The following is a 26,457-nucleotide window of genomic DNA, read 5'->3' as shown; positions in this document are numbered from 1 at the left end:
GGTTAAGGTTTTGTTTGTAAGCTGATATCTCAGTAACCACTTGTGGGAATGGATTGAAACTTCACACACTTATTCACTGTGATAAACTGACCTACATTGCAAAGGTTCCATAACTCTATTTTGCTTTTTTACAAAATTATGCCCCTTTTTCGACTTAGAAATTCTTGGTTAAGGTTTTGTATGTAAGCTGGTATCTCAGTACCCACTAATGGGAATGGATTGAAACTTCACACACTTATTTACTGTGATAAACTGACCTACATTGCACAGGTTCCATAACTCTATCTTGCTTTTTTACAAAATTATGCCCCTTTTCGACTTGGAAATTGTTGGTTAAGGTTTTGTATGTAAGCTGGTATCTCAGTAATCACTAGTGGGAATGGATTGAAACTTTACACACTTATTCACTGTGATAAACTGACCTACATTGCACAGGTTCCATAACTCTATTTTGCTTTTCTACAAAATTATGCCCCTTTTTCGACTTAGAAATTCTTGGTTAAGGTTTTGTATGTAAGCTGGTATCTCAGTAACCACTTGTGGGAATGGATTGAAACTTCACACACTTATTCACTGTGATAAACTGACCTACATTGCAAAGGTTCCATAACTCTATTTTGCTTTTTTACAAAATTATGCCCCTTTTTCGACTTAGAAATTCTTGGTTAAGGTTTTGTATGTAAGCTGGTATCTCAGTACCCACTAATGGGAATGGATTGAAACTTCACACACTTCTTCACTGTGATAAACTGACCTACATTGCACAGGTTCCATAACTCTATTTTGCTTTTTTACAAAATTATGCCCCTTTTCGACTTGGAAATTGTTGGTTAAGGTTTTGTATGTAAGCTGGTATCTCAGTAATCACTTGTGGGAATGGATTGAAACTTTACACACTTATTCACTGTGATAAACTGACCTACATTGCACAGGTTCCATAACTCTATTTTGCTTTTCTACAAAATTATGCCCCTTTTTCGACTTAGAAATTCTTGGTTAAGGTTTTGTATGTAAGCTGGTATCTCAGTACCCACTAAGGGGAATGGATTGAAACTTCACACACTTGTTCACTGTCATGATCTGACATGCACTGTGTAGGTCCCATAACTCTACTTTGCATTTTTTTTCAAAATTATGCCTCTTTTTCGACTTAGCAGTTTTTGGTTAAGTTTTTGTATGTAAGCTGGTATTTCAGTATCCACCTATGGGAAAGGATTGAAACTTCACGCACTTGTTCACTTTATGAGCTGATAAGCACTGTGAAGGTTCCATAACCCTTTTTACAAAATTATGCCCCTTTTTCGACTTTCGTATTAATTCAATTGACAAGGCTGTTGAATAGTCGAGCGTTGCTGTCCTCCGACAGCTCTTGTTTTGTCAGGCATCACATGCAAGGGTGTTTCAAATACGTTTAAAGCTTTTAGCTCAAAGTAAAAGGCATACACTCAAAATATTCATAAATGAGCCGTATCATGAGAAAACCAACATAGTGCATTTGTGACCAGCGCGGATCCAGACCAGCCTGCGCATCCGCACAGTCTGGGCAGGATCCATACTGTTCGCTAATAGTTTCTCTAATTGCAATAGGCTTTGAAAGCGAACAGCATGGATCCTGACCAGACTGCGCAAATGCGCAGGCTGGTCTGGATCCATGCTGATCACAAATGCACTATGTTGGTTTTCTCTTGGTGCAGCTGATAAAATGATTTTGCTTTAAATTACAGGTGCAGCAACTCGCATTCAGTTCCCAGAAAAGAACGCGTGTATCCTCATTGATTTTGAGACAAACAACAGTCTTAGCTGGACACCTGGAAATGGAACAGAAATGGTAGGAAGCATCTTCATGTACTTTTAATATCAGAAATACTGAGTTTGAAAGAAAATACTGTAAAATCACTACCATTTGTAGGGGACTAATTTATGTGATTTTATTGGTGCCAGTCCTTAAAATAAAATGCTGACAAACAAACAGAATTTCTTTTCATTTTTAACATACATTTGAAGAGAGGAATGGGGGTAAATTTCAGCACCAAAAATGACAAAAAATAAAAAACTGTTTACCTATCAATTTTAAAATTTGGTATCGTGATGTACATGTACATCTTGAAGCATGCCTTTAAGTTTTAATTTGTTGTTCGTTCCTTGCAGGCCATTGCTAACTGGGATATCTCCAACTTCAGTGTTCCAGAAGGCAACTGCTCGGGTACCCCCTATCTTGTCATAAAATTCCATGTAGATAATGCTACATTACGGTTCGATTTCAACAATGATTCAGGCAAAGTAGACCTAAAGATGACGTTAAACTTTAGGCCAGATGTTGTTTTTAAGAACAATACAGATAAAAGTAAGTGGGCTAAGCCTTCTTTTCTTTAGACTGGAGCAGGTAGAATTTGCAGTGTTATCATTTTGCGTAGCATACAAGCAGAATTTATTATTATGGTGATCTGACATTAATACTAAGGTGGTGAGAGTTTTCTTGACTCAAAGTAAATTGTTGCTACAATGTAATTTTTTCATTTAAATTCTTGGAAAAATAATTGATTTCATTGTTATCTAAGGCAATGATTTAAAGAGGTAGTATCCTCACAGTATAATTACAGAACAACCAATGAACTACAGGTTTGTAGGTGATGAAGTTGGCCGGAGGTGGGGAATGAGTTTTTCTTTTCTCCACCTGTCATTCTTAACTAAAATATGTTAAAAGGTTGTTGTTTACTTGTGGAGATAAAGTAAATACTTCTTTGGAAAACTGCTGATTGCCATTGCATAATTGTAATACTGTTGAAAAATGGCATAAAATTCGTATATATGAAATAATCAAAACTGTTAACATGTTTTTCCCCTTTTAAAGAACAAGTGAAGATTAGTGTTCCTTTGATGGCGGGAAGTACAGAAAAGGCTTTCAAGTGCAACAGTGAGCAGAAAGCTCCTGGGAAGAAGATGGTTGGAAAAGATGAATATAAAATAACTTACAGAATAACAAATTTGAAGACTCAAGGATATGGAGTAGAAAATGGTACATACAGTAAAGGTAAGTGCTATAACTATAGAACTTGTGCAGTCTTGTTTTAATTTGTTGTAATATTGTCAGCGACTGCCAATTTAAGGAAAACGTGTGTACTTCTAAATGGTCAGAAATTTCGTTGGATTGGAGCTACCAGTAGAAGTTCGTAGTTACATGTAATTAAAGAAAGCACTTACTACCTTCTGACATTATCTACTTGTGTTTTTAATTTCATGTTTTAGCATTTGCCTTGAATGCAACAAAACCAACCTGTTAAATAACATACCTCACTGCAAACAGCAGATATTTTCAGAATACCAGAATGAAACTTAAAAAGAAGGTTGATATTGTAGTTGGAACAGAGATAAAACAAAACCAACCTTGCTATAACTTGCTCTGTGCCATTAAAAAGGTAATACTTAAAAAAAGTTGTTTTGAGTCTATAATTGACCATAGGTTACCTACTGTAACCTGCCTGCATTTGAACTTCAGAGGTCTTTGTCTGTTTGCCCCATAACAAGCAAATACTGTGTCAACAAAGCACTTACAGGGTTTATCTTTTTTTGTAGATACTGAAGAATGTCCGGAAGATACTCCCACAACTGTTCCACCAAACACTACCGTTACAACTGCTCCACCAAACACTACCGTTACAACTGCTCCACCAAACACTACCGTTACAACACATCCGCCTACGACTACAACACAACCTCCAAACGCCCCGAAAGTCACGCTATATGCCACAGATGGAAACAAGACATGTGCTATGATGCAGGGTGCTTTCACTTTCATGATTCCATACAACACAAGTAAAAAGGTACCAGTATTGGATTTGTTTAGATAAAATTAGATAGTTAAATTTTCAGATTATATATACATTACAGGTATTGTAGATAGTTAGATTTTCAGATTATATACGTTATTTATCTGTCTGTTCAGAGTGCCCTGTTGAGATATTCCTGTCAGGTCTGGTAAATTTTTTATATATTTAATTAAAGACAATTAGAGACGAAGACCTCAAAAACCTCAGGTCCCATCATGGCTTAAACCTAGGATCTCCTAACAGGGTTGCCACTTGCCGTGAAAAATCAGGGAAAACTGATTTTTTTCAATATCAGTGAATTGTCAGGGAAATCTTGATAAAGGTCAGTGAAAAAAAGAAATTTTAGAAAAGTCATGAAAAATGAAATTCTAGGTCGATGTTAAAATGTTCAGTGGCTATGGCAGTCTTCAAGCAGTATTTATAAGTATCTCCAAACACATTTTGGTGTAATTTTGTATAAACATAATTTAAATGTTTGAATCAATTTCGTTTTTATGTTAACTTTGGAATTTTGAAGACTGAAAGGCTTTGCAACCCTTGCCTCCAGAGCAGACAGTTATATCTGAAACAAAATGTGTACAACAGGGTGGATAGAACGGCTGTAGGGGAGGAGGAGGCTGAAACAATATGGTGGTATTGTTCAGGGAAAAGTATGGTTTAGTCAAGTAATTGTCAGGGAATTACATTTTCTCAACTAAGTGGCAACCCTGTCTTAAAGGATACATGTAGACAACACTCAATTACATAAAAGGATAATTCCAGCTGTTCAGAAGTCTCGGAAAATGGTTAAAACCATAAAAAACATATAAAAGTATTTGCAGTTTGAAAAAAAAAGCTTGAATTTTGAAAACTTTCTGTCTGCAACCTACTGTGTAAGAAGAGTGAATTTTAAAAGAAATAGGAAAAAGCTGAAGTTGAAAGAAAATAATTTATATATAATATTTGTTTTCGTATCCCCTGACCCTGTTTTGCAACAATAATGATTTTAGATAGATAGTTTATAACAGCATGTTGTCACTTGCCTCTCCCCGATGTGGTTTCAAGCCTCAGTTGGGGCTTTGAATTCTTCGTGTGAGGAAGCAGTCCAGCTGGCTTACGGTAGGTCGGTGGTTCTACCCAGTTGCCTGCTTGTCACTGTTACACAGAGTCAAGTTTCTACAGCAGATGTTCAAACTAGATTTCTAGTTACGGTTTGGAGAAGTTTTCCTTGAAAAAGGAACGAAGTACCGTACATGAATTTTGTTTCAGATATCTTGTATAAACCATAATTATACTCGTGAAAATTTCTGCTTTTACAGTACGTCTTCCTCAAAAGTCTTGAGCATTATATTGTTTTTAGTTTGGTCATTTGACTGTGCTTGCAAAATTGTGCCTACTCGGTTTGCTTCGTTAAAAGATTTACAAATAATTGTCATGCTGCACCATATAAGACAAAATTTCAGCCCGATCTGTGTGAAAGGTGAAAAGGTAACTTGAAAGTACTTTGGCTAACATGGATGTTCCTCTTGTTGGTTTCTTTACAGCTTTATCAGTTTGTGGAAGCAACTGTTTGACAGAATTATCAAATTCTATTTTTAGGGCACAGAATCTGCAAAGGTCGAAATACCGCAGAATGTAAAATCGGAGGGAAACTGTATGAATCAAAATATGATCGACATCTTGAAGGCCACATTTGGTGGTGGCTGGGAGATGGATTTTGTCTTCAGAGGCGACGGTACCTATATCTGGTTGGATCAACTCAATATGACTGTTGTTTATAATGAAACACTCTTCCCAGATATTGTAAAAGATAAAAGTAAGCTTTAAAAATTTTTTAGGGCAATGTTTCACTATATCAACTTGGCTCATGTAGTGTGCCTGTTTTGAGTGTAACATATTTTTTCAGCATCATTGATGTACATATTTTTTAGGAAATTTTTCCTCTTCAGTCCACTTTTGTTCTAAATGACTTATAGCTTGAAAAAATCTCACCAGTTGAAGCTGATTGCTCAGCCTTGACTTACAAATTTTGACAAGCAATTATCCCTGTCACCGAGCAAAATACAGGCCTGACAGTTGTAAAACCATGTGATCCTAAAATAGCGACTCCTGCTAAATAGACATTGAATGTCTAGTAGATAAAATGCTTCCCATAGCCTACAGGTAAATTGACATTTGAATGCCACGGCCTTTAAGGTAATTCAGTTCTAAAAGCATTTGATTTATTTTTGTCTTGCTGTAAGTACTTTGACAGATTTACTATTGTTTTTAGAATAATTTCAAAAGAATACATTGTTAACATTTTAAACTGGTGCACAATACAATGCCTGGAAAATGGAAGATTTAGTATTTGAGTATTATTTTTCAGGTTTTCACTCGTATTACAAGCAAATTCTAATAGATTAAATTGTTGAGATATAAACATTGTGGAACAGGGTTCAGAAGTTATACAGTCCCTATAAGGGGAAGAATCACTGTTTAAAAGTGCTGATTTCTAGCTTGAAATAACCTTTATTTGAAACAAAAGTGAGGTCCAAATATTGTCACAGAAGTCAGAACATTGAATAGATTCAAAGCCCTCACCAATGAACAGTCTTGTAAATTAACATTTATAAATTGTTCTGTACTTCTATTAAAGCTGTGCAAAATGTTGAAAAGCCTAAAGTATGTGGATATTTTGTAAGTCTAAATTCATTGTTGAAAGTTTATAAAAAAATGTTTAACCTTTAGCCTGCTGGCAGCAAGTGATTCTGCCTTTGAGGCCAGCACAGACCAAGATCAGCCTGCTCATCCATGCAGACTAATCATGGTCTGCACTGTTTGCTATTAATTCAGTAAATTTCAGTGAACACCCCATTCGAATGATAAATGGTACTGCCCAAATATAATCATAGACCAGTCCATTTTGAAATCTAGCAGGCTAAAGGTAAACAGTAAACATTGTTATCTAAACATACAATATGTTGAGATACATGTACTAGCTATCTGTAATATTTTGTGAATGTGAAAGACTTCCTAAACAGTGTCATCATTGAGGGGTTGAAGTATGTATGGTCACAGTGAAAGCTAATTAGGTAGGCCATCGTTAAAAAATTATTTATTTGTATGAAAGACAAAATTTTGTTTATTTTTTACTAGATTTTTTTTTTGTTAGAACAAAGCAGCTCAGTAATCTTTGACTGTTTTTTAGAACAAAGTTGCACAGTAATCAGTGACTGTTTTGGGAACAAAGTTGCACAGTAAACAAATTTTTATATAAGGTTGGCCTTTTTGTTAAATGGTACAGTCACATGTTGTTTTTCACACACTTCTGTTTAATATACTGTGACCATGTTGTAATTTTTTTTTCATCTAACGACTCTTAAGGTTGAATAAAGAAATGAATAAGATTGAAGTTAATAATTACGTTTATACGTATACATGTTTGAATAATGTGAAAACATTTCTTCAAGTATGCAGTATTATTGATCTTTAGTGGAGAGATTTGTAACTAGGTTTTTATGCCCCCGGCATCTACTGATGCGGGATGCATATAGTGATTGTCCTGTCTGTCCGTCCATTTAATGAATTGATACTAATACAGATGTAACCTGTGACCATTCCTCATCTTCAAACATCACCTGACCTCAGTTTGACGTTGACCTCGTTTTGGACTTAGGTTGCTTTGTATCGACAAGGATGCCACTGGGGGCATCAAGCGTTTATTGAATGCAGCTCCTTGTTTAAAGCTAAAAACATTGTTATTAAATCAAAAATGTTGCTGGGCGGGACGGGGGGCATATTGAATGGTAGTGTCAAGATTTTAGTTTTTGGTTCAGTAGCGTAAGTTTGGGCTGAATTCAATGTCAGCATAACTTAGAAAATTACACCATAGCCCAAAGGTCTAAGGAATTGGTCTGTAAGCCTTTTTGAATGCAGCAATTTTTAGCTCACCTGTCACGAAGTGACAAGGTGAGCTATTGTGACCGCTTGATGTCCGTCGTGCGTCAACAATTTGTAAACTTGAAAACCACTCACTGGGCAGAATTACACCAAGCTTTACAGGAATGATCCTTGGGTGGCCCCCTTTCAAAATTGTTCAAAGAATTTAATTCCATGGAGAACTCTGGTTGCCATGGCAACCGAAAGGAAATTTTTAAAAAATCTTCTTCTCAAAAACCAAAAGCCCTAGAGCTTAGATATTTGGTGTGAAGCATTGCCTAGTGGACCTCTACCAAGTTTGTTCAAATCATGACCCCAGGGTCAAAATTGACCCCACCCCAGGGGTCACTTGATTTTACATAGGAAAATCTTAAAAAATCTTCTTCTCAAAAAGCAGAAGCCCTAGAGCTTAGATATTTGACATGTAGCATTGCCTAATGGACCTCTACTAATATTGTTCAAATCACGACCTCCGGGTCAAAATTGACCTCGCCCCAGGGGTCACTTGATTTTACATATGAAAATCTTCAAAAAATTTCTAAAAATAAACCAGAAGGCCTAGAGCTTAGATATTTGACATGTAGCATTGTCTAGTGGACCTCTACAAAATTTGTTTAAATCATGACCCCCGGGGTCAAAATTGACCCAGCCCCAGGGGTCACTTGATTTTACATAGGAAAATCTTTAAAAAATCTTCTCAAAAACCAGAAGCCCTAGAGCTTAGATATGTGGTGTGAAGCATTGCCTAGTGGACCTCTACCAAGTTTGTTGAAATCATGACCCCGGGGTCAAAATTGACCCCACCCCAGGGGTTACTTGATTGTACATAGGAAAATCTTAAAAAATCTTCTTCTCAAAAAGCATAAGCCCTGGAGCTTAGATATTTGACATGTAGCATTGCCTAGTGGACCTCTACTAAAATTGTTTAAATCATGACCCCGGGGTCAATTTTGACCCCGCCCCAGTGGTGACTTGATTTTACATATGAAAATCTTAAATTTTTTTCTAAAAATAAGCCAGAAGGCCTAGAGCTTAGATATTTCACATGTAGCATTGCCTAGTGGACCTCTACTAAAATTGTTCAAATCACGACCTCCGGGTCAAAATTGACCTCGCCCCAGGGTTCACTTGATTTTACATATGAAAATCTTCAAAAAATTTCTAAAAATAAGCCAGAAGGCCTAGAGCTTAGATATTTGACATGTAGCATTGTCTAGTGGACCTCTACAAAATTTGTTTAAATCATGACCCCCGGGGTCAAAATTGACCCAGCCCCAGGGGTCACTTGATTTTACATAGGAAAAACTTTAAAAATCTTCTCAAAAACCAGAAGCCCTAGAGCTTAGATATGTTGTGTGAAGCATTGCCTAGTGGACCTCTACCAAGTTTGTTGAAATCATGACCCCGGGGTCAAAATTGACCCCACCCCAGCAGGAATCACTTTTGGCAGATACTATTATGAGATTAATTCCCATTTGCCTTGAATCAATGAGATTTTTGACAAAATGAATGGGATTTTTTCTTTTTATAATGGGATTTTACATCGGCAGACAGCTTTTATTACACTGAAAAGCAAACATCTGTTTATTTGTAAGAACAATTATCTTGTAAATAAACAAAACAGTTCCTTTCAGAGACACCTTTTACAACTCTAAAATTCAGTGCCAGGAATTGCTGAATAGGTTGATGAAAGTTGTAACCAAGTCTTGGGTCCACATGCATTTTTCCCCTAAAGATTTTACTTCAAAGCTGCTTTGTCAAAGTTGAAGTTCAGTTATGTTGTTATCCTTCTGGACTTGATACACTTCCATTAGGTCAAAACAATTTTAAAGTCAAACTTATTTATAACCCTACCCTCAACCATTTCGTTTGGAAATTCGGGCGTTCAGCGTTTTTTATGAAGGGACTTCACCGGGGGTTTCTCCACCATCTTGTTATTTTCATTGCTATTCATCTGCGCGAATGGAGGCAGAAAGTTTGGCCTTCCAAATGCTTAAATTTCTGTTTCAGTGGTATTTTGAAACGTCGCGAAAACAGATTATTTTTGTCTGGTAGTCATAATCATCGGACGCTCTGTGGTGATAAAAGTGAAATTCAAGCGCCTAAATGAACGTCATACGAAAATTAAGTAACGGCAAGACCGCATTGCAGCGAAAAGTTGCAATTTCGGCAAAAGATCTACGGCCACGCGGATGCAATTTTTAAGCGCATTTGAGCAAAATTTATGCGATTTTCACCAAAATAATGCGAGAATATCGCGAAATCGCGGTCAAAAGTGATCCCTGCCCCAGGGGTTACTTGATTGTACATAGGAAAATCTTAAAAAATCTTCTTCTCAAAAAGCATAAGCCCTGGAGCTTAGATATTTGACATGTAGCATTGCCTAGTGGACCTCTACTAAAATTGTTTAAATCATGATCCCGGGGTCAATTTTGACCCCGCCCCAGTGGTGACTTGATTTTACATATGAAAATCTTAATTTTTTTTCTAAAAATAAGCCAGAAGGCATAGAGCTTAGATATTTCACATGTAGCATTGCCTAGTGGACCTCTACAAAATTTATTTAAATCATGACCCTCAGGGTCAAAATTGGCCCTGCCGCTGGGGTCACTTGATTTTACATAGGAAAATCTTAAAAAATCTTCTTCTCAAAAACCAGAAGCCCTAGAGCTTAGATATTTGACATGTAGCATTGCCTAGTGGACCTCTACTAAAGTTGTTCAAATCATGACCCCGCCCTAGGGGGTCACTTGATTTTACATATGAAAATCTTCAAAAATTTTCTAAAAATAAACCAGAAGGCCTAGAGCTTAGATATTTCACATGTAGCATGGCCTAGTGGACCTCTACAACATTTGTTCAAATCATGACCCCCGGAATCAAAATTGACCCCGCCCCAGGGGTCACTTGATTTTACATATGAAAATCTTCAAAAAAATTCTAAAAATAAACCAGAAGGCCTAGATCTTAGATATTTGACCTGTAGCATTGCCTAGTAGACTTCTACAAAATTTGTTCAAATCGTGACCCCCGGGGTCAAATTGGCTCCGCCCCATGGGGTTACTTGATTGTACATAGAAAAATCTTCAAAATTTTCTAAAAATAAACCAGAAGGCCTAGAGCTTAGATATTTGACATGTAGCATTGCCTAGTGGGCCTCTACAAAATTTGTTAAAATCTTGACCCCACCAGGGTCAAATTGACCCAGCCCCAGGGTTACTTGATTGTGCATAGGGAAATCTTCATAAATTTGCTAAAAATAAACCAGAAGGCCTAGATCTTAAAGCTTTAGCAAAGAAATTTGTTCAAGCAAGCAACTCTACTCAGGTGAGCGATATAGGGCCATCATGGCCCTCTTGTTTTGGGATAGTAGCGGATGCGTTGTAGTTCTAATCCTGGTCCGAAGTGTTAAGTATTTTTTTATTTTTTTAATTGTAACAAAAATAGGTAAAGAATTTACTGGGGTCATCAGAAAGGTGGTTTCAAGTTAATGAACTTCAATTGACATAAGGTCGATGAACTTTAGTGTATTTCAAGCTCATAGGAAGAACTTACTTTAGATTTTATTTGGGGCAGTTGCTGCTGAAAATAAGAAAAATGGTTTTAAGTCAATGATTAATTAGGAATATGATATTATGATAGAACATTGAATGCAGGTTACTGCAAAGGACAGAAAGGTTGGGGAATTATTAATGTGGACATTAGGGTCAAGGTCACTGTTATATCAAGGCCATTGCTACTAAAACAGAAAATGACAGATAAATTTTGGTTTTTCATGGAATTCACAGGCCTCTTCTTTTTTAGCTCACCTGAGCACAAAGTGCTCAAAGGTGAGCTTTTGTGATCGCCCTGTGTCCGTCGTCGTCCGTCAGTCGTCCGTCGTCAACAACTTGACTGTTAACACTCCAGAGGTCACAATGTTGGCCCAATCTTAATGAAACTTAGAATGATACCCTCAATAAAATCTTGGATGATTTTGATATTGGGTCATCTGGGGTCAAAAACTAGGTCACCAGGTCAAATCAAAGGAAAAGCTTGTTAACACTCTAAGGGTCACAATCTTGGTCCAATCTTAATTAAACCTGGTCAGAATGTTACTCTAAATAAAACTTGGACGAGTTCGATATTGAGTTATCTGGGATCAAAAACTAGGTCACCAGGTCAAATCTAAGGAAAAGCTTGTTAACACTCTAGAGGCCACATTTATGACTGTATCTTCATGAAACTTGGCCAAAATGCAGGGTTTCAGAAATCCCATGTCCGGAGCCCGGGGGCTACCAGAAAATTCTGTCGGGCTACTAAATTTTTTCAGAGCGTGCCCGCCGGGCTACCTTGAAACTCCGTATCGAGTAGCCCGGAAATCAATTATTTAGTCTTCAAATATAATTTTGATAGTTGTCTATAATCCCTTTGTTTATCAAGAGATACATGCCCGAGGCTTTAATTATCTTACCACCTACTGTCACAATCGGCAAACAATTAACCGTTTAATCATACCCGCAGGCAAATGTTTACAAATACATGTGCAATAGTGATTTTAGACTGATCCAATAACATCAAAATCGCTGATCGGTATTGTTTAAAACAATATGCAAACCAGTCTTAAAATTACGTCATTTTAGCGCCACCTGCCAAAGTATACTTTCGATTTCGCTGACCTCAATATTTATCGATCGATCAGAAAGAACAGATTTTGAGGCAGTTTAGTGCTTACACTGATTGTTTATGCTTTTCAGTTTAAATACTTGCCTAACATGCAAAAAAATCGACCATGATTTTGCAGAATATCAGAAAGTATACAGAATTTTGGACAAACATAAATTCGGATAAGTGAATACACAGTGCCAAGAAACTGAGAGACGTTATATATGCGGTTCTAGTCCGTTTATTAAACCAGACAGATGTTTAGAATCAAATAGGATCAACTTTAAATAATTTTGAGATAACTTACAATTCATACAGCTGTAAGTTAGTAAGTTCTAAGGAATTTGCAAGTTTATAAAAATTGATTTGCATTCCTTTTTTTATTGCCATGTTGCAATAACTATCAGGCATACTCCTGATAATATTTCTCAGTTTAAAAACATGTAGTTTTATCTTTTAAAATGAGAAAAAGTAGTAATGATAATTGCTATTTAAGAGAACAAAATTTATAACAATGTGGGTATGGCTAAAATTATGAAACCTCTAATAATTTAATCATTCCATTCACTGTAGTTTAGAAGCACATAGTAAATAAACCTAAATGTTCGGGCTACCAGATTAAAATTTTGGTAGCCCAATGGGCTACCAGTAAATTTGCAGATTTCTGAATCCCTGCAAAATGTTAATCTTGATGATCTTTGGGTAAAGTTCAAATCTTTCTCATGTGAGTTCAAAAACTAGGTCACCAGGTCAAATCAAAGGAAAAGCTTGTTAACACTCTAGAGGCCACATTTGTGACTATATCTTCATGAAACTTGGTCAGAATGTTAATCTTGATGATGTTTAGGTCAAGTTGAAATCTGGGTCAGGTGGTTTCAAAAACTAGGTCACCAGATCAAATCAAAGCAAAAGATACTTAACACTCTAGTGGCCACGTTCATGGCCATATCTTAATGAAACTTTGTCAGAATGTTAATCTTGATGATCATTAGGTCAAGTTCAAATGTGGGTCAGGTGGGGTCAAAAATTAGGTCACCAGGTAAATCAAATATTAAGCTTGTTAACACTCTAAAGGCAACATTTATGACCATATCTTAATGAAACTTGGTCAGAATGTTAATCTTGATGATCTTTAGGTCAAGTTAAAATCTTTGTCAGGTGGGGGTCATATACTAGGTCACCAGGTCAAATCAAAGGAAAAAGCTCCTTAACACTCTAGAGGCCATATTCATGGCCATATCTTAATGAAACTTGGTCAGAATGTAAATCTTGATAATCTTTAAGTCATGTTCAAATCTAGGTCAAGTGAAGTAAGAAAGTAGGTCACCAGGTCAAATCAAAGGTAAAGCTTGTAAACACTCTAAGAGGCCACATTTATGCATATATCTTGATGAAACTTGGTCAGAATGTGAACCTTGATAATTTTTAGGTTAATTTCAAATCTGGATCAGGAAGTGCCAAAAGCTAGGTCACCAGGTCAGATCAAAGGAAAAGCTAGTTAACACTGTAAGCCACATTTATGACTGTATCTTAATGAAACTTGGTCAGAATGTTAATCTTCAAAGTCAAGTTTAAATCTGTGTCAGGTGGGGTCAAAAACAAGGTCACCAGGTCAAATTAAAGGAAATGCTTGTTAACAATATAGAAGCCACATTTATGACTGTATCCTAATGAAACTTGGTCAGAATGTTTATTTTGATTATCTTTAGGTCAATAGGCCAGGTGAGCGATGCAGGGCCTTCATGGCCCTCTTGTTATATCATCTGGTCTTTCAATTTCATTTCAGATGGTACAAATGCTACATTCAGTGCCAAATTTGATAATGCTTTCAAAGCAAAGAAAGAAGGCTCATACTTGTGTGATTCTGAAACCACTACAACCATTACCAGCGGAATTACAATGAAGACAAAGGATTTCCAGTACACTGCACTGCAGGATAATGTTACAAAATTCAGTGATAAAAGTAAGTAACTGTTCAGTACAGACTCAGGGTGATGAATTCTTCATGTGAGGAAGCCATCCAGCTGCCTTGCAGAAAGTCAGTGATCCAACTTGGTGCCCACCTTTAATGACATTATGCACAGAGAGGCACCGGGGGTCTTCCTCTGCCGTCAAAGCTTGAAAGTCGCCATATGACTTATAATTGTGTCTTTGAACCTTTAAACCGACAAAAAATGTTCAGCACAGGCCTCTGTTATAACTGTTTATAGCACTGTTGCATAGGCTCATAGCCAATTCTGCAGTAACATTAAAGTTTAGGCGAGCAGTATAGAGCCACAATGGCATTCTTGTTATAGAGTTTAGAATATGGACTTCTGTGAGTCAGACATAAGTATTGGATGGAATGGATTCAGACTTAATTAGGTGTACAAAAAGGAATTGTTCAAGGGACCATAAATCTATAGTATGCCCTCATGTTATTTTTAGCTTTTTGTGATCACTCGATGTCTGGCGTCCGTCGTCTGTCTGTCTGTCTGGCGTCTGTCTGTCCGTCAACATTTAGCTTGTGTATGCGATAGAGGCTGTATTTTTAAACTGATCTTCATGAAATTTTGTCAGAATGATAAACCTTGATGAAATCTAGGCCAAGTTTGAAAATGGGTCATCTTGGGTCAAAAACTAGGTCATTAGGTCAAATCAAAGAAAAACCTGGTGTATGTGATAGAGGCTGTATTTTTCAATTGATCTTCATGAAATTTAGTCAGAATGATTGTCTTGATGAAATCTAGGCAGAGTTCGAAAATGGGTCATCTTGGGTGAAAAACTAGGTCACTAGGTCAAATCAAAGAAAAACCTTGTGTATGTGATAGCTGTATTTTTCAGTTGATCTTCATGAAATTTGGTCAGAATGATTGCCTTGATGAAATTTAGGTTGAGTTTGAATATGGGTCATCTGGGGTCAAAAACTAGGTCACTAGGTCAAGTAAAAAAAAAAATCCTGGTGTATGCAATAAAGGCTGTATATTTCAATTGATCTTCGTGAAAATTTGGTCAGAATGATTGCCTTGATGAAATCTAGGCAGAGTTTGAAAAAGGCTCATTTTGGGTAAAAAACTAGGTCATTAGGTCAAATCAAAGAAAAACCTGGTGTATGTGATAAAGGCTGTATTTTTCAGTTGATCTTCATGAAATTTGGTCAGAATGATTGCCTTGATGAAATTTAGGTAGAGTTTGAATATGGGTCATTTGGGATCAAAAACTAGGTCACTAGGTCAAGTAAAAGAAAAACCTGGTGTATGCAATAAAGGCTGTATTTTTCAATTGATCTTCGTGAAAATTTGGTCAGAATGATTGCCTTGATGAAATCTAGGCAGAGTTCGAATATGGGTCATCTTGGATCAAAAACTAGGTCACTAGATCAAATCAAGGCAAAACCTTGTGTATGCGATAGAGGCTGTATTTTTCAATTGATCTTCATGAAATTTAGCCAGAATGATTGCCTTGATCAAATCTAGGTCGATTTCGAATATGGGTCATTTAGGATAAAAAACTAGGTCATTAGGTCAAATCAAAGAAAAACCTTGTGTATGCGATAGAAGCTGTAATTTTCAATTGATCTTCATAAAATTTTGTCAGAATGATTGCCTTGATAAAATCTAGATTGAATTCAAATATGAGTCTTCTGTGGTCAAAAACAAGGTCACGAGGTCAAATCAAAGAAAAACCTTGTGTATGCAATAAAGGCTGTATTTTCCAATTGATCTTTATGAATTAAGTCGGAATGATTGCCATGATGAAATCTAGGTTGCGGCTGAATATGGGTCATCTTGGGCCAAAATGATTACCATGATAAAATCTAGGCAGGTTGGAATATGGGTCATCTGGGATCAAAAACTAGGTCACTAGGTCAAATCAAAGAAAAACCTTGTGTATGCGATAGAAGCTGTATTTTTCAATTGATCTTCATGAAATTGGGACAGAATAATTGCCTTGATGAAATCTAAGTCGAATTCGAATATGGGTCATCTGGGGTTAAAAAGTAGGTCACTACGTCAAATCAAAGAAAAAACTTTTGTATGCCATAGAGGCTGTATTTGTCAATTGATTATTCATGAAATTTGGTCAGAATGATTGCCTTGATGAAATCTAGGTCATGGTTGAATATGGGTCATTTGGGGTCAAAAACTAGGTCACAAGGTCATATCAATGAAAATACTTGTTTAAACTCGAGAGACCACATTTTGGGTCCAATCCTAATGAAAATTTGCCAGAATATTTGTTTCCATGAAATCACTAGGTTAAACATGTTTACACTGTTATGGTGTGTTTCTCAGGTGAGCGACCTAGGGCCATCTTGGCCCTCTTGTTTCACTATTTTTAGCTCACCTGAGCTAAAGGCTCATGGTGAGCTTTTGTGACTGCTCAATGTCTGTCGTTTGTCATGCGTCGGTCAACATTTTCTAAAAAAATCTTCTTTTTGAAAACCACTGGACAGAATTACATCAAACTTCACAGGAATGATCCTTAGGTGGTTCCTTTCAAAATTGTTCAAAGAATTGAATTTCATACAGAACTCTGGTTGCCATGGCAACCGAAAGGAAAAACTTTAAAAATCTTCCTGTCAAGAACCGCAAGGCGTAGAGCCTTAAAATTTGGCATGTGACATCATCTAATGGTCCTCTATGAAAATTGTTCAAATTATGCCCCTAGGGTGAAAAGAGGCCCCGCCCTTTGGGTCCCAAGTTTTACATAGATTATATAGGAAAAAACTTCAAAAATCTTCTTGTCTAAAACCGCAAGACCTAGGCCTTTGATATTTGATATGTAGCATTACCTTCTTCAAATTATTACCCTGGGGTGAAAAGAGGCCCTGCCGTGGAGGGTCTCAAGTTTAACATAGACTTATATTTGAAAATTCTTTAAAAATCTTCTTGCCTGAAACTGCGAGGCCTATGCTTTTAATATTTGGTATGTTACATTGCCTTATGGTCCTCTACCAAAATTGTTCAAATTATGCCCCTAGACTTGTATAGGAAAAAAAATCTTGTCTGAAAGTTCAAGGCCTAGGCCTTTGATATTCGGTATGTAGCGTTGCCTAGTGGATGTCTAACAAGATTGTTCAAAATATTCCCCGGTGGGGTGAAAAGAGGCCCTGCCCTGGGGGTCACTTGTTATATGAGTTATATAGGAATAAATACCTCAAAAATTATCAGATCATATTTCCTAGACTGTTTAATTATAATTACCTGACCCCAAGTGATTAGGGATCACCTGACTGTGACCTTGACCTACAGACCTACTTTCTTGTTTTTTAAGATATATCATATAGCCTTGAAATTTGAATGACATGTACAGTTTTGCACACCAATCGTAAAACTGACTTTCATTGACCATGAATATGACTTTCTGACCAACTTTCTAATACTTTAGCATCAGTTTGCCATTTTAAACATGTGGCTCATATTACTCAGGTGAGCGATTCAGGGTCATCATGACCCTTTTGTCTGAAATCTTGTGTCACATCACATCACTTAATGTTAGTTATACCATGGCATTTATGCAAATCAAGAAGCTGCCACCTGTATTAAGCACCCATTTACCTGAAGCAGCCAATCAGCCAGCTTTCCAAATTGACTTTTTGTTAGCTCACCTGAGCACAAAGTGCTCAAGGTGAGCTTTTGTGATCGCTCAGTGTCCGTCGTCCATCGGCGTCAGTCGTTGTCAGCAATTTGACTGTTAACACTCTAGAGGTCTCAATTTTGGCTCAATCTTAATAAAACTTGGTCAGAATATTACCCTCAATAAAATCTTGGACGAGTTTGATATTGGGTCATCTGGGGTCAAAAACTAGGTCACCAGGTCAAATCAAATATCTACAAGTCTTAAGCAGCAACCTGTGTTAACCTTAAGCCTGCTGGCAGCAAGTGATTCTGCATTTGCGACCATTGCAGACCAAGATCAGCTTGCACATCAGTGCAGGCTAGGCTAATCATGGTCTGCACTGTTCGCTATTCATTCAGTAAATTTTCAGTTAACACCCCTTTGAATAATAAGTGGTATTGTCCAAATTGAATGGTGGACCAATCTTTTTAGAAATTTTGCAGGGTAAATGTTAAGTAGCCAGATTTGGTAACTCCATTGATTGGCTGCTAAACACAGGTTTGGCTGTTCAAGTATATAGACTTGCAACTTTTGGAGTGTTTAGTATATCTCACACAGTGAGGGGCCTCGGTAGCCGTGTAGTTAAGGTCGCTGACTTTGAATCACTTGCACCTCACCGATGTGGGTTTGCGCCTCTCTCGGGGAATTGAATTCTTCGTGTGAGGAAGCCATCCAGCTGGCTTACGGAAGGTCAGTGTTTCTACCCAGGTGCCTGCTTGTGATGAAATAATGCACGGAGGGGCACCTACCACGTGGTCTGTCTCCACCAACAAAGCTTGAAAGTTGCCGTATGACACAAGCGTGTTGATGCGACGTAAAACCAAACAATAAAATCTCAGGCAGTGAAGGGAATCAGTTGGCTGTCAAAAACCTCCAGTTCTTTTAACAGTGATATCTTTACTTAGATATAGTTATATAGGTATGGTTGCTTATGAAAATAAAAACAAATCGGGAGGTACCATAAGTAATCACATACTAGTGGAAGAAATCAAATTGACTTTGTACGGACATTTTGTTTTTTTCAGATGTAGCAGAATGTAGCGCAGATGCTAAGACAAGCAGCATCGTTCCAATCGCTGTTGGCGCTGCACTCGCTGGTCTGGTTGTGATTGTTCTCATCGCTTACCTGATTGGTCGCCGAAGGAACAGGAAGGGATACGAGTCTGTATAATCATGCTGACAAATCGATAAATTAGTTACTTGAGAATACGGTAGAATCGATGAAGAAAAACTGAACAAAATATCCAAAACTCTTTCTTTTAAGACAAACTGTATCAAGAATGCATAGAGAATGCCAAAGAACTCTGACAAAAGTGAAATTAATATGATACTATCAGAGAGAAAGGAATGAAATTTAAAGGAATGATGATTTAATTTCAAATTATAGTGTTAAAGTTAATAACTGTTGATTTTAAAATTTAACTTATTGAAACTAATGCAATAAGCAGTGCTTACTTTTATCCCAGGCTGATTGGATAATCTCACATAAGTATAAGGCCGACGTTGCACCTTTAGATTTTTGTAAAGATGTTAAATTCCGAGAGGTGAATGCCAAAGAGGTCTTAGTGCTTATAAATAAAGCAGCACTTAAAATTCTTTCACGTTCATCCCAGACTTTGTTAAATGATAATTTTGTTTGAATTTATTAAGTCATTGCTGTGTTAGGAAAAAAGGTATCACTAGCAGACAGAAATTAAATGGGTGTTGTTTTTTTCTCCTCTGATTTTGTTTACACCTTGTATACGTTGTACTTCAGCACAAATACCTGTATTTTTGTCAGTGTGTCGGCCTGTAATTTCTTTCCATCTATTTACATGTTAATTTCTGTGAACATTTTTTTGTCTTTCATGGATTAAAAATGTATCCAGTTTCTTAATTTTTTGTAGTTAGACTGTTGGAATGTTGTTTGAATAATTCATGCACAAGTTTTCATACCAAGTTTTGTAAAATGTGGAACAAATTGTAACAAACCATTGACTTCATGGTTAGCATTGATCATGGATATTGAGGGAGCTTAAATTGTTTTACAAACTCACATTGAATTTAGGTTTATCTATACAATCTAGAAGATACAAATTCTGAAAAGTTCTTACCATAAAAGTAAGAGGTCCATTTAGAACTTCCATTGCTAAAACAATGGGATTCTGGTGAAATTTCGACAAGTCATTTCACATATTTCTGTTTACATGCAGTTGCGGTCAGATCCTATCTTATATCTTTCTTGAAAAGTAATGCATAAAAGAAAAGCAACGAAATCATGTTTTTTTCTACTTTAGATAATTTTCTGCCATTTGTATGTTTACTTGGAAAAATCTATAAGATCATGTCAAAGCATTTTCTCATTGCATGTGTTAATTGTGAAGTTTTGTTGTAATCTGTGTGAAAAAAACCCAGCAAGTTTAGCTGTAAATTTTGTCCTTACCAGTGTTAATTTAAAACGAACAATGTACATACATGTTATAGTTTTATTATATAAACATATATAGTGAATAAACATATATAGTGAAGAAGTACACTAAATCATGTACAATAGAAAAATGGAATTCAAGAATGAAGCATTTTGCACTTAATGTACATGTGTTGTGTATATTCTAGAAATATTTCAAATTTGAAATTGAATTCGAGAAGGCTTTTTTTTTTCATCTTAAGCAGTGTAATGACTTTTTGGTCGAAAATTTATAAATGGCAGTAAACAGTGCATCATAACAATTTATGACTGTAGTGTAAAATACAATTGTATACAAGATTTTCTATTATGTTGCATTTTTCATACTGAACGAGATTTAAAACTGAAAGAGCTCACCGATTATTATGGTACGACAGCCTAGTTTCTGTATATAGAAATGTGTACAAGTTTGTCCAGGCTAAAATGAGTGTATGCCAGCAAGGCTAATATTGGTAAAGAAGGCTTGAATAGGCGTCAGGTCTTCAACAAGTTTGACATCCTCGTTTTCCACGGAGTTAAGGGATGATGATCATTTACGGAACCGCCACGTTTGTCCGGATAAAAACTAACACAAGATCAGAGTGTAGAATGGTTTTAAGAGTGAGTAACAATTTGATGCCATTGTCATGTTGTTTTAATAAAATCCACTTCATTCCATTATTTTGTACATATTGTAGATTTATATAAAACTGCACAAAATGTACCTAAACGTTTGTATGCGTGTAAACATAATAATGTCTCACTATACCTGAGAATATTTGTTAACTTTGATTTCTTTCGTCAGATAAAAAATTTGTTCTCCGTTGCAGTTTTGTGTGCGTTAGATATTAGAAATTGCTTCACTCACATTTGACTAAATTAGCAGTATGCTGATAAATTGTTCTTAAATTATAAAATAGTAGAATGGTCTGTGTAGGAGTTGAACAATGTTGAAAGGTTGTAAATACCGTTTATGCAATATATTCTCCATGGATTTTGCCCAAGAAACTTGTCTATTTTGCAAGAAAATGAGTCCACACTTCGGATTATTTTCAACAGATTGAAGAAGCCAGTTTTTGGCGCTGCTGTAGAAACATAAAAATCCAAAACTGTAAAATTTGAAGAGATGTAATAGTTTGTTGTAGATAATGCTAAATTGCAGCCCTGCCTCTGGACATTTGTTATTGTTGCTTACATAACTACTGTAATATACCCGGTATAGTTCTGCACACACTTTTCAAGCAAAAATTGTCCGAATTTCACCATGCCAATAGTAGTTTAAGATTCAAGTACTAAATTCCATCTGATGTGTGTTTACAGGTTGTAACATAAGATATACCTCAACTAAGTTAATTTTGTTATAATAGTAGAGGACATTTTATTTTTGGCATCAGGTATTTTCATTTAGATTAACAGAAGCGGAAACGCTTGAACGTGTTCTGAAAAAGGCGAACAATACTATCATGGATGTACAGTCATTTTATGTCACAAATAGAACATTATGTGATACAAGTTTAACTGTTTTGCTGAGAGTACATCAAAGTTGTATCCGCTACCATTTTGATGTAAAAAAAATCTCCCTTTTTTCGAGATTATAAAAATATAAAAGAAACATTTTAATAAAAATTAGCCTTTCAAATTGTTTCTACAAATACTTTGTGTCATAAAAACTCCAAACTTAATTTTTTATTGGCTTGACTACACTTTTACAAAATATTCAGTTTAAATGCTTTTTTGCAGATTTATTTTCTTGATGAATCATTTAGAAAACTTCCTCAATTTTTGGTTTAATAGGGTAATCTGTTTTTCAGCCGAAAGTTATGTAAACTTATTTATTTCCTCATGTTTAAAGTTTTTTCTGTTTTATTACATTCTTTGTTAATGTTTTTTAGCGAGTGATTGGCGAGTGTGTTTTTTTTTATATGTACTGCAATACTCACTCTATGTTAAAAGTGCTTTTTGATAAAAAAAAAATGTGCTATATCTAAGTTTGACAGTTGTTGCAAATGTATGATAATCACATACATGTATTCACAAATCTATTTTTAGAAAGGTTTGGTAGTGCAATTATACAATGATAATATGGCACACATAGTTAATGATAGATTTTTCTACTCCGCTGCATTTTATGGGGACAGTAGATAAATAACTTATTAAATTTAATGTTTGGAAATTTTCACCTTTTTTGTGTTTTGTAGTTGTAAGCATCAGTCTGTTAACAAAATTTTTAATTTTGTTGGTCTTTGTGTGCGCTTTTTGGTTTTAAAAAAACAACACATTTTAGGTCTAAATTTAATATATAAAAAAAAATCTGCTACTTTTTGTTCCTCGAGTTTTTCTAGATCTTAAGCTGATACATTTACAACATGATATGTGAATTAACAACTTGTTCTTTAGCTGTCATATTAAACACTGTGTGTTGGGGTTGAATTAATAATCTGACTTGCATATATTTACTACGGAAGTCCCAAATTGTTAATATGTATGTCACTTGTGTGTAGGCAGATACTGAATAAATGCTTATTTTTTGTAGGTGGTTGTTTGTTGTAACCCATGTCCTAATTAAAGTACGAGTCACATTATGATTGTGTGATAAGAAGTGAGGTCAAGTGGACTAGTCATATTATCTCTTGTATATTGATGTATAATGTGTATTGGTTCAAATGCAACTGATTTTAATGTCCTGTCTTGTTGGGAGTCATGGGATTGCTGGTATATTGTAACAAAAGTTAGACCTAGTGTCCTATTTAATGAAGTTTTTCTAAGGCAACAAAGTTGATTGTGTTTCGATTCAATACCAAAGGCAGTCATAGAACATTAGCCAACTTACTGACTGAAGGTATATATGCTAGTGGTGGGGATTGATTCAAAAGTATAAAGTCGAGGTTGGGATGGGGGTGTATGTACATCTCTTTAAAAGTAATTAACAGTAATGCGCATTACTGGGTATGCCCCCTTTCGAAGAAGGAGGGGTATATTGTTTTGCAGATGTCTGTCGGTATGTAGACCAATCCGTTTCCGGATGGTAACTCAAAAACACTTATGCCTAGGATCATGAAAGTGGATAGGGAGGTTGGTAACCAGCAGATGACCCCTATTGATTTTGAGATAAATAGGTCAAAGGTCAAGGTCACAGTGACCCTGAACAGTTAAATGGTTTCGGATGATAACTAAAGTACGCTTTGGCCTAGGATCATGAAAGTTGGCAGGGAGGTTAGTCATGACCAGGGGATGACCCATATTGATTTTGAGATCAGTAGGTCAAGGTCAAAGTGACCTGGAACAGTTAAACGGTTTCCGGATGATAACTCAAGAATGCTTGGGCCTAGGATCACGAAACTTGATAGGGAGGTCGGTCATGACCAACAGATGACCCCTATTGATTTTGAGGTCAGTAGGTCAAAGGTCACAGTGACCCTTAATTATTAAACGGATTTTGGATGATAACTAAAGAACGCTTGGACCTAAGATCATGAAAGTTGATAGGGAGGTTGGTCATGACCAGCAGATGAGCCCTACTGATTTTGAGATCAGTAGGTCAAAGGTTAAGGTCACATTGACCTGGAACAGTTAAACAGTTTCTAGACAATAATTTGAGAACGCTTGGGCCTAAGATCACTAAACTTGATAGGGAGGTTGATCAGGATCAGCAGATGACCCCTATTGATGTTGAGGTCAAAGGTCACAGTGGCCCGGAACAACGGTTTCCGGATGATAACTCAAGAATACTTCAGTCTAAGATCAGGGAGGTTGGTCACATCCAGTAGATGACCCCCTATTGATTTTGGGTCAGTAGGCCAAAGGTCAAGGTCACATTGACCCCGGACAGTTAAACCATTTCTGGACGATAATTCGAGATCGCTGGGTCATAGGATCACGAAAATTAATAGGGAGGTTGACCATGATCAGCAGATGATCCCTATCGATTTTAAAATCAGTAAGTCAAAGGTCAAGGTCATATTGACCCAAAACAGTAGAGCTTTTGTGTTCAGTGACTAAATAATTTCTGTTCCTTGTGCAATTTCGAAGCAGTTTCCGTCGGCTAGTAGTATCCGTCAACGCGTTATTTTACGTTTTGTGACTTTCTTCACAATGAAGTTGAGATTGTTTCCATAACGCTACCTCTGTGAAATTTCAGTAACATGGGGTAAAAACTTTCCAAGAAAACTCGAATTGTTCATTCCATAATTGTTTTGTTTACATTCCGCACATGGGGAATTTCATGTGCAACTAATGCGCATGCGCAAAGAATAACTCCGTAATCCCCAATTAAGTTGAAAGTTCCTCCTTTTGGCAGTCGAAACCAGATGATTTACCAAAAATACATAATAAAGATAAAAATGAGTCATTTTTGTGCATCGGCAATATTTTTATTTCACAATTAAGAAAGCAAAAACCAATATGAAATATTGATGATTAGGTTACCCCTGCCAGATTTTCTTATCCAAGGGGGGTAACTGGTCACATACTATGTGCTATACAAAGTGACGGTTTATCCCTTACGTAGTATGTGTATATAAGATACATAAATTGTCACTATGATGTCAACTGGCCGGTTAGGTCAATGGGTAGAACATTGGCTTCACAAGCATGAGATTGCTAGTTCGAATTTCAGGTTTTGCTTTTTTTTTTTTTTAACTCCTGTTTTCAACAAGCTTAATATAACACCTGAACCTTCAAACTTCTTAAAATTGAATTAAATAACTTCACCAGAAAGATTAGAAAGAAACATGGATGGTGCTTTTCTAGTCGTATTCACTGTAAAAATGTACATAAATATTAAAACAAACATTGATGACGGAAACTGCTTCTGTAGTCAACCAATTCAGCTCCATTTATTCACCCCTTTTGGAGCCCCTCTGTGTGTTATCACGTGTGCTAGACACTATTGATATTTATGTTTTCGTAAAGCAGAAGAGCTAAGGTGTTCTCTTTGGGAGCATTTTACGGAACTGAAACGTTCAAGAAAAAAGATATTTTAAAAACATTCATTTTATGACGGAAACTGCTTGAAACCAGAACTGGATGCATCAAGGGGGTGCATTTCGTGTTCTGCGAGCTCTTGTTTCAAAATGGTATGACCGATGGCTCAGACTTGGCTCCTAGGGTGCAAGTGTTTTTAACTTCCTCCTTTTAACTTCTTAAGCCTACCTTCTGATGCAAGGGATTCAAATAATGTTCAAATGAGGACTACTCACCTAATGTGTACTGTAGATTTTCCCACATTTGGTTGGAATCATCGGGTTTAGGGTTTTGCATCATTTTTCAACAATATTTCAGCAGGCAGTGAACCTAAGAAATGTTCTTTGTTGTCTGTACTGGTCCCAAACGGTTCTCTTCTAATCAAACTTAAATATCTGATGAAAAAGTACAACAATAAACTTATTGAATAAAGCAGACCTTGGAAAGAACATCACTAAAGAATGTTGCAATCTTTTCACCCCAGGGGCATATTTTGAACAATTCTGGTAGAGGACAATTAGGCAATGCAACATATCAAATATCAAAAGCCTAGGCCTTGCAGTTTCAGGGAAGAAGATTTATAAAAAAAAATTCCTATTTAAGTCTGTTTAAAACTTGGTACTGCCAGGGTGAGGCCTCTTTTCACCCCAGGGACACAATTTGAACAAACTTAGTAAGTGGACCACAAGGCAATGCTACATACCAAATATCAAAGGCCTAGGTCTTGTGGTTTCAGAAAAGAAGATTTTAAAGTTTTCTTCTATATACATTGTCTATTTAAAACTTGTGACCCTCGGGGTGGGGCCTCTTTTCATCCAAGGGTTTTAATTTGAACAATTTTGGTCGAGGCCCATAAGGCAATGCTACATACCAAATATCAAAGGCCTAGGTCTTGGTTTCAGACAAGATTTTTCAAGTTTTTTCCTATAAAAATCTATGTAAAACTTGGGACCCCACAGATGGGGCCTCTTTTCACCCCAGGGGCATAATTTTACCAATCTTAATAGAGGACCATTAGATGCCAAATATTGAGGCTCTATGCCTTGTGGTTTTGGTCAAGAAGATTTTCAAAGTTTCCCTACACAAGTCTATGTAAAC

At 36.3% G+C, this 26,457-nt stretch overlaps 1 protein-coding gene across 1 annotated transcript in view; it reads left to right on the top strand.

Moving 5' to 3' along the window:
* Positions 1 to 22,929, top strand: part of LOC123554934 (lysosome-associated membrane glycoprotein 1-like) — a 28,813-nt gene extending 5,884 nt beyond the window's left edge. The window contains exons 3-9 of the mRNA XM_045345383.2: positions 1,725 to 1,828; positions 2,149 to 2,344; positions 2,852 to 3,031; positions 3,574 to 3,821; positions 5,406 to 5,622; positions 14,158 to 14,334; positions 18,998 to 22,929. Coding sequence (XP_045201318.2) covers positions 1,725 to 1,828; positions 2,149 to 2,344; positions 2,852 to 3,031; positions 3,574 to 3,821; positions 5,406 to 5,622; positions 14,158 to 14,334; positions 18,998 to 19,143 — 1,268 coding nt within the window. The 3' untranslated portion in view covers positions 19,144 to 22,929. The remainder of the gene's footprint in view (positions 1 to 1,724; positions 1,829 to 2,148; positions 2,345 to 2,851; positions 3,032 to 3,573; positions 3,822 to 5,405; positions 5,623 to 14,157; positions 14,335 to 18,997) is intronic.
* The last annotated feature ends 3,528 nt before the right edge of the window (positions 22,930 to 26,457 follow it).

Source organism: Mercenaria mercenaria, chromosome 7 (assembly GCF_021730395.1).
Source record: "Mercenaria mercenaria strain notata chromosome 7, MADL_Memer_1, whole genome shotgun sequence".
Classification (NCBI taxonomy): domain Eukaryota; kingdom Metazoa; phylum Mollusca; class Bivalvia; order Venerida; family Veneridae; genus Mercenaria; species Mercenaria mercenaria.
This window is presented reverse-complemented; position numbering and strand designations above follow the sequence as displayed.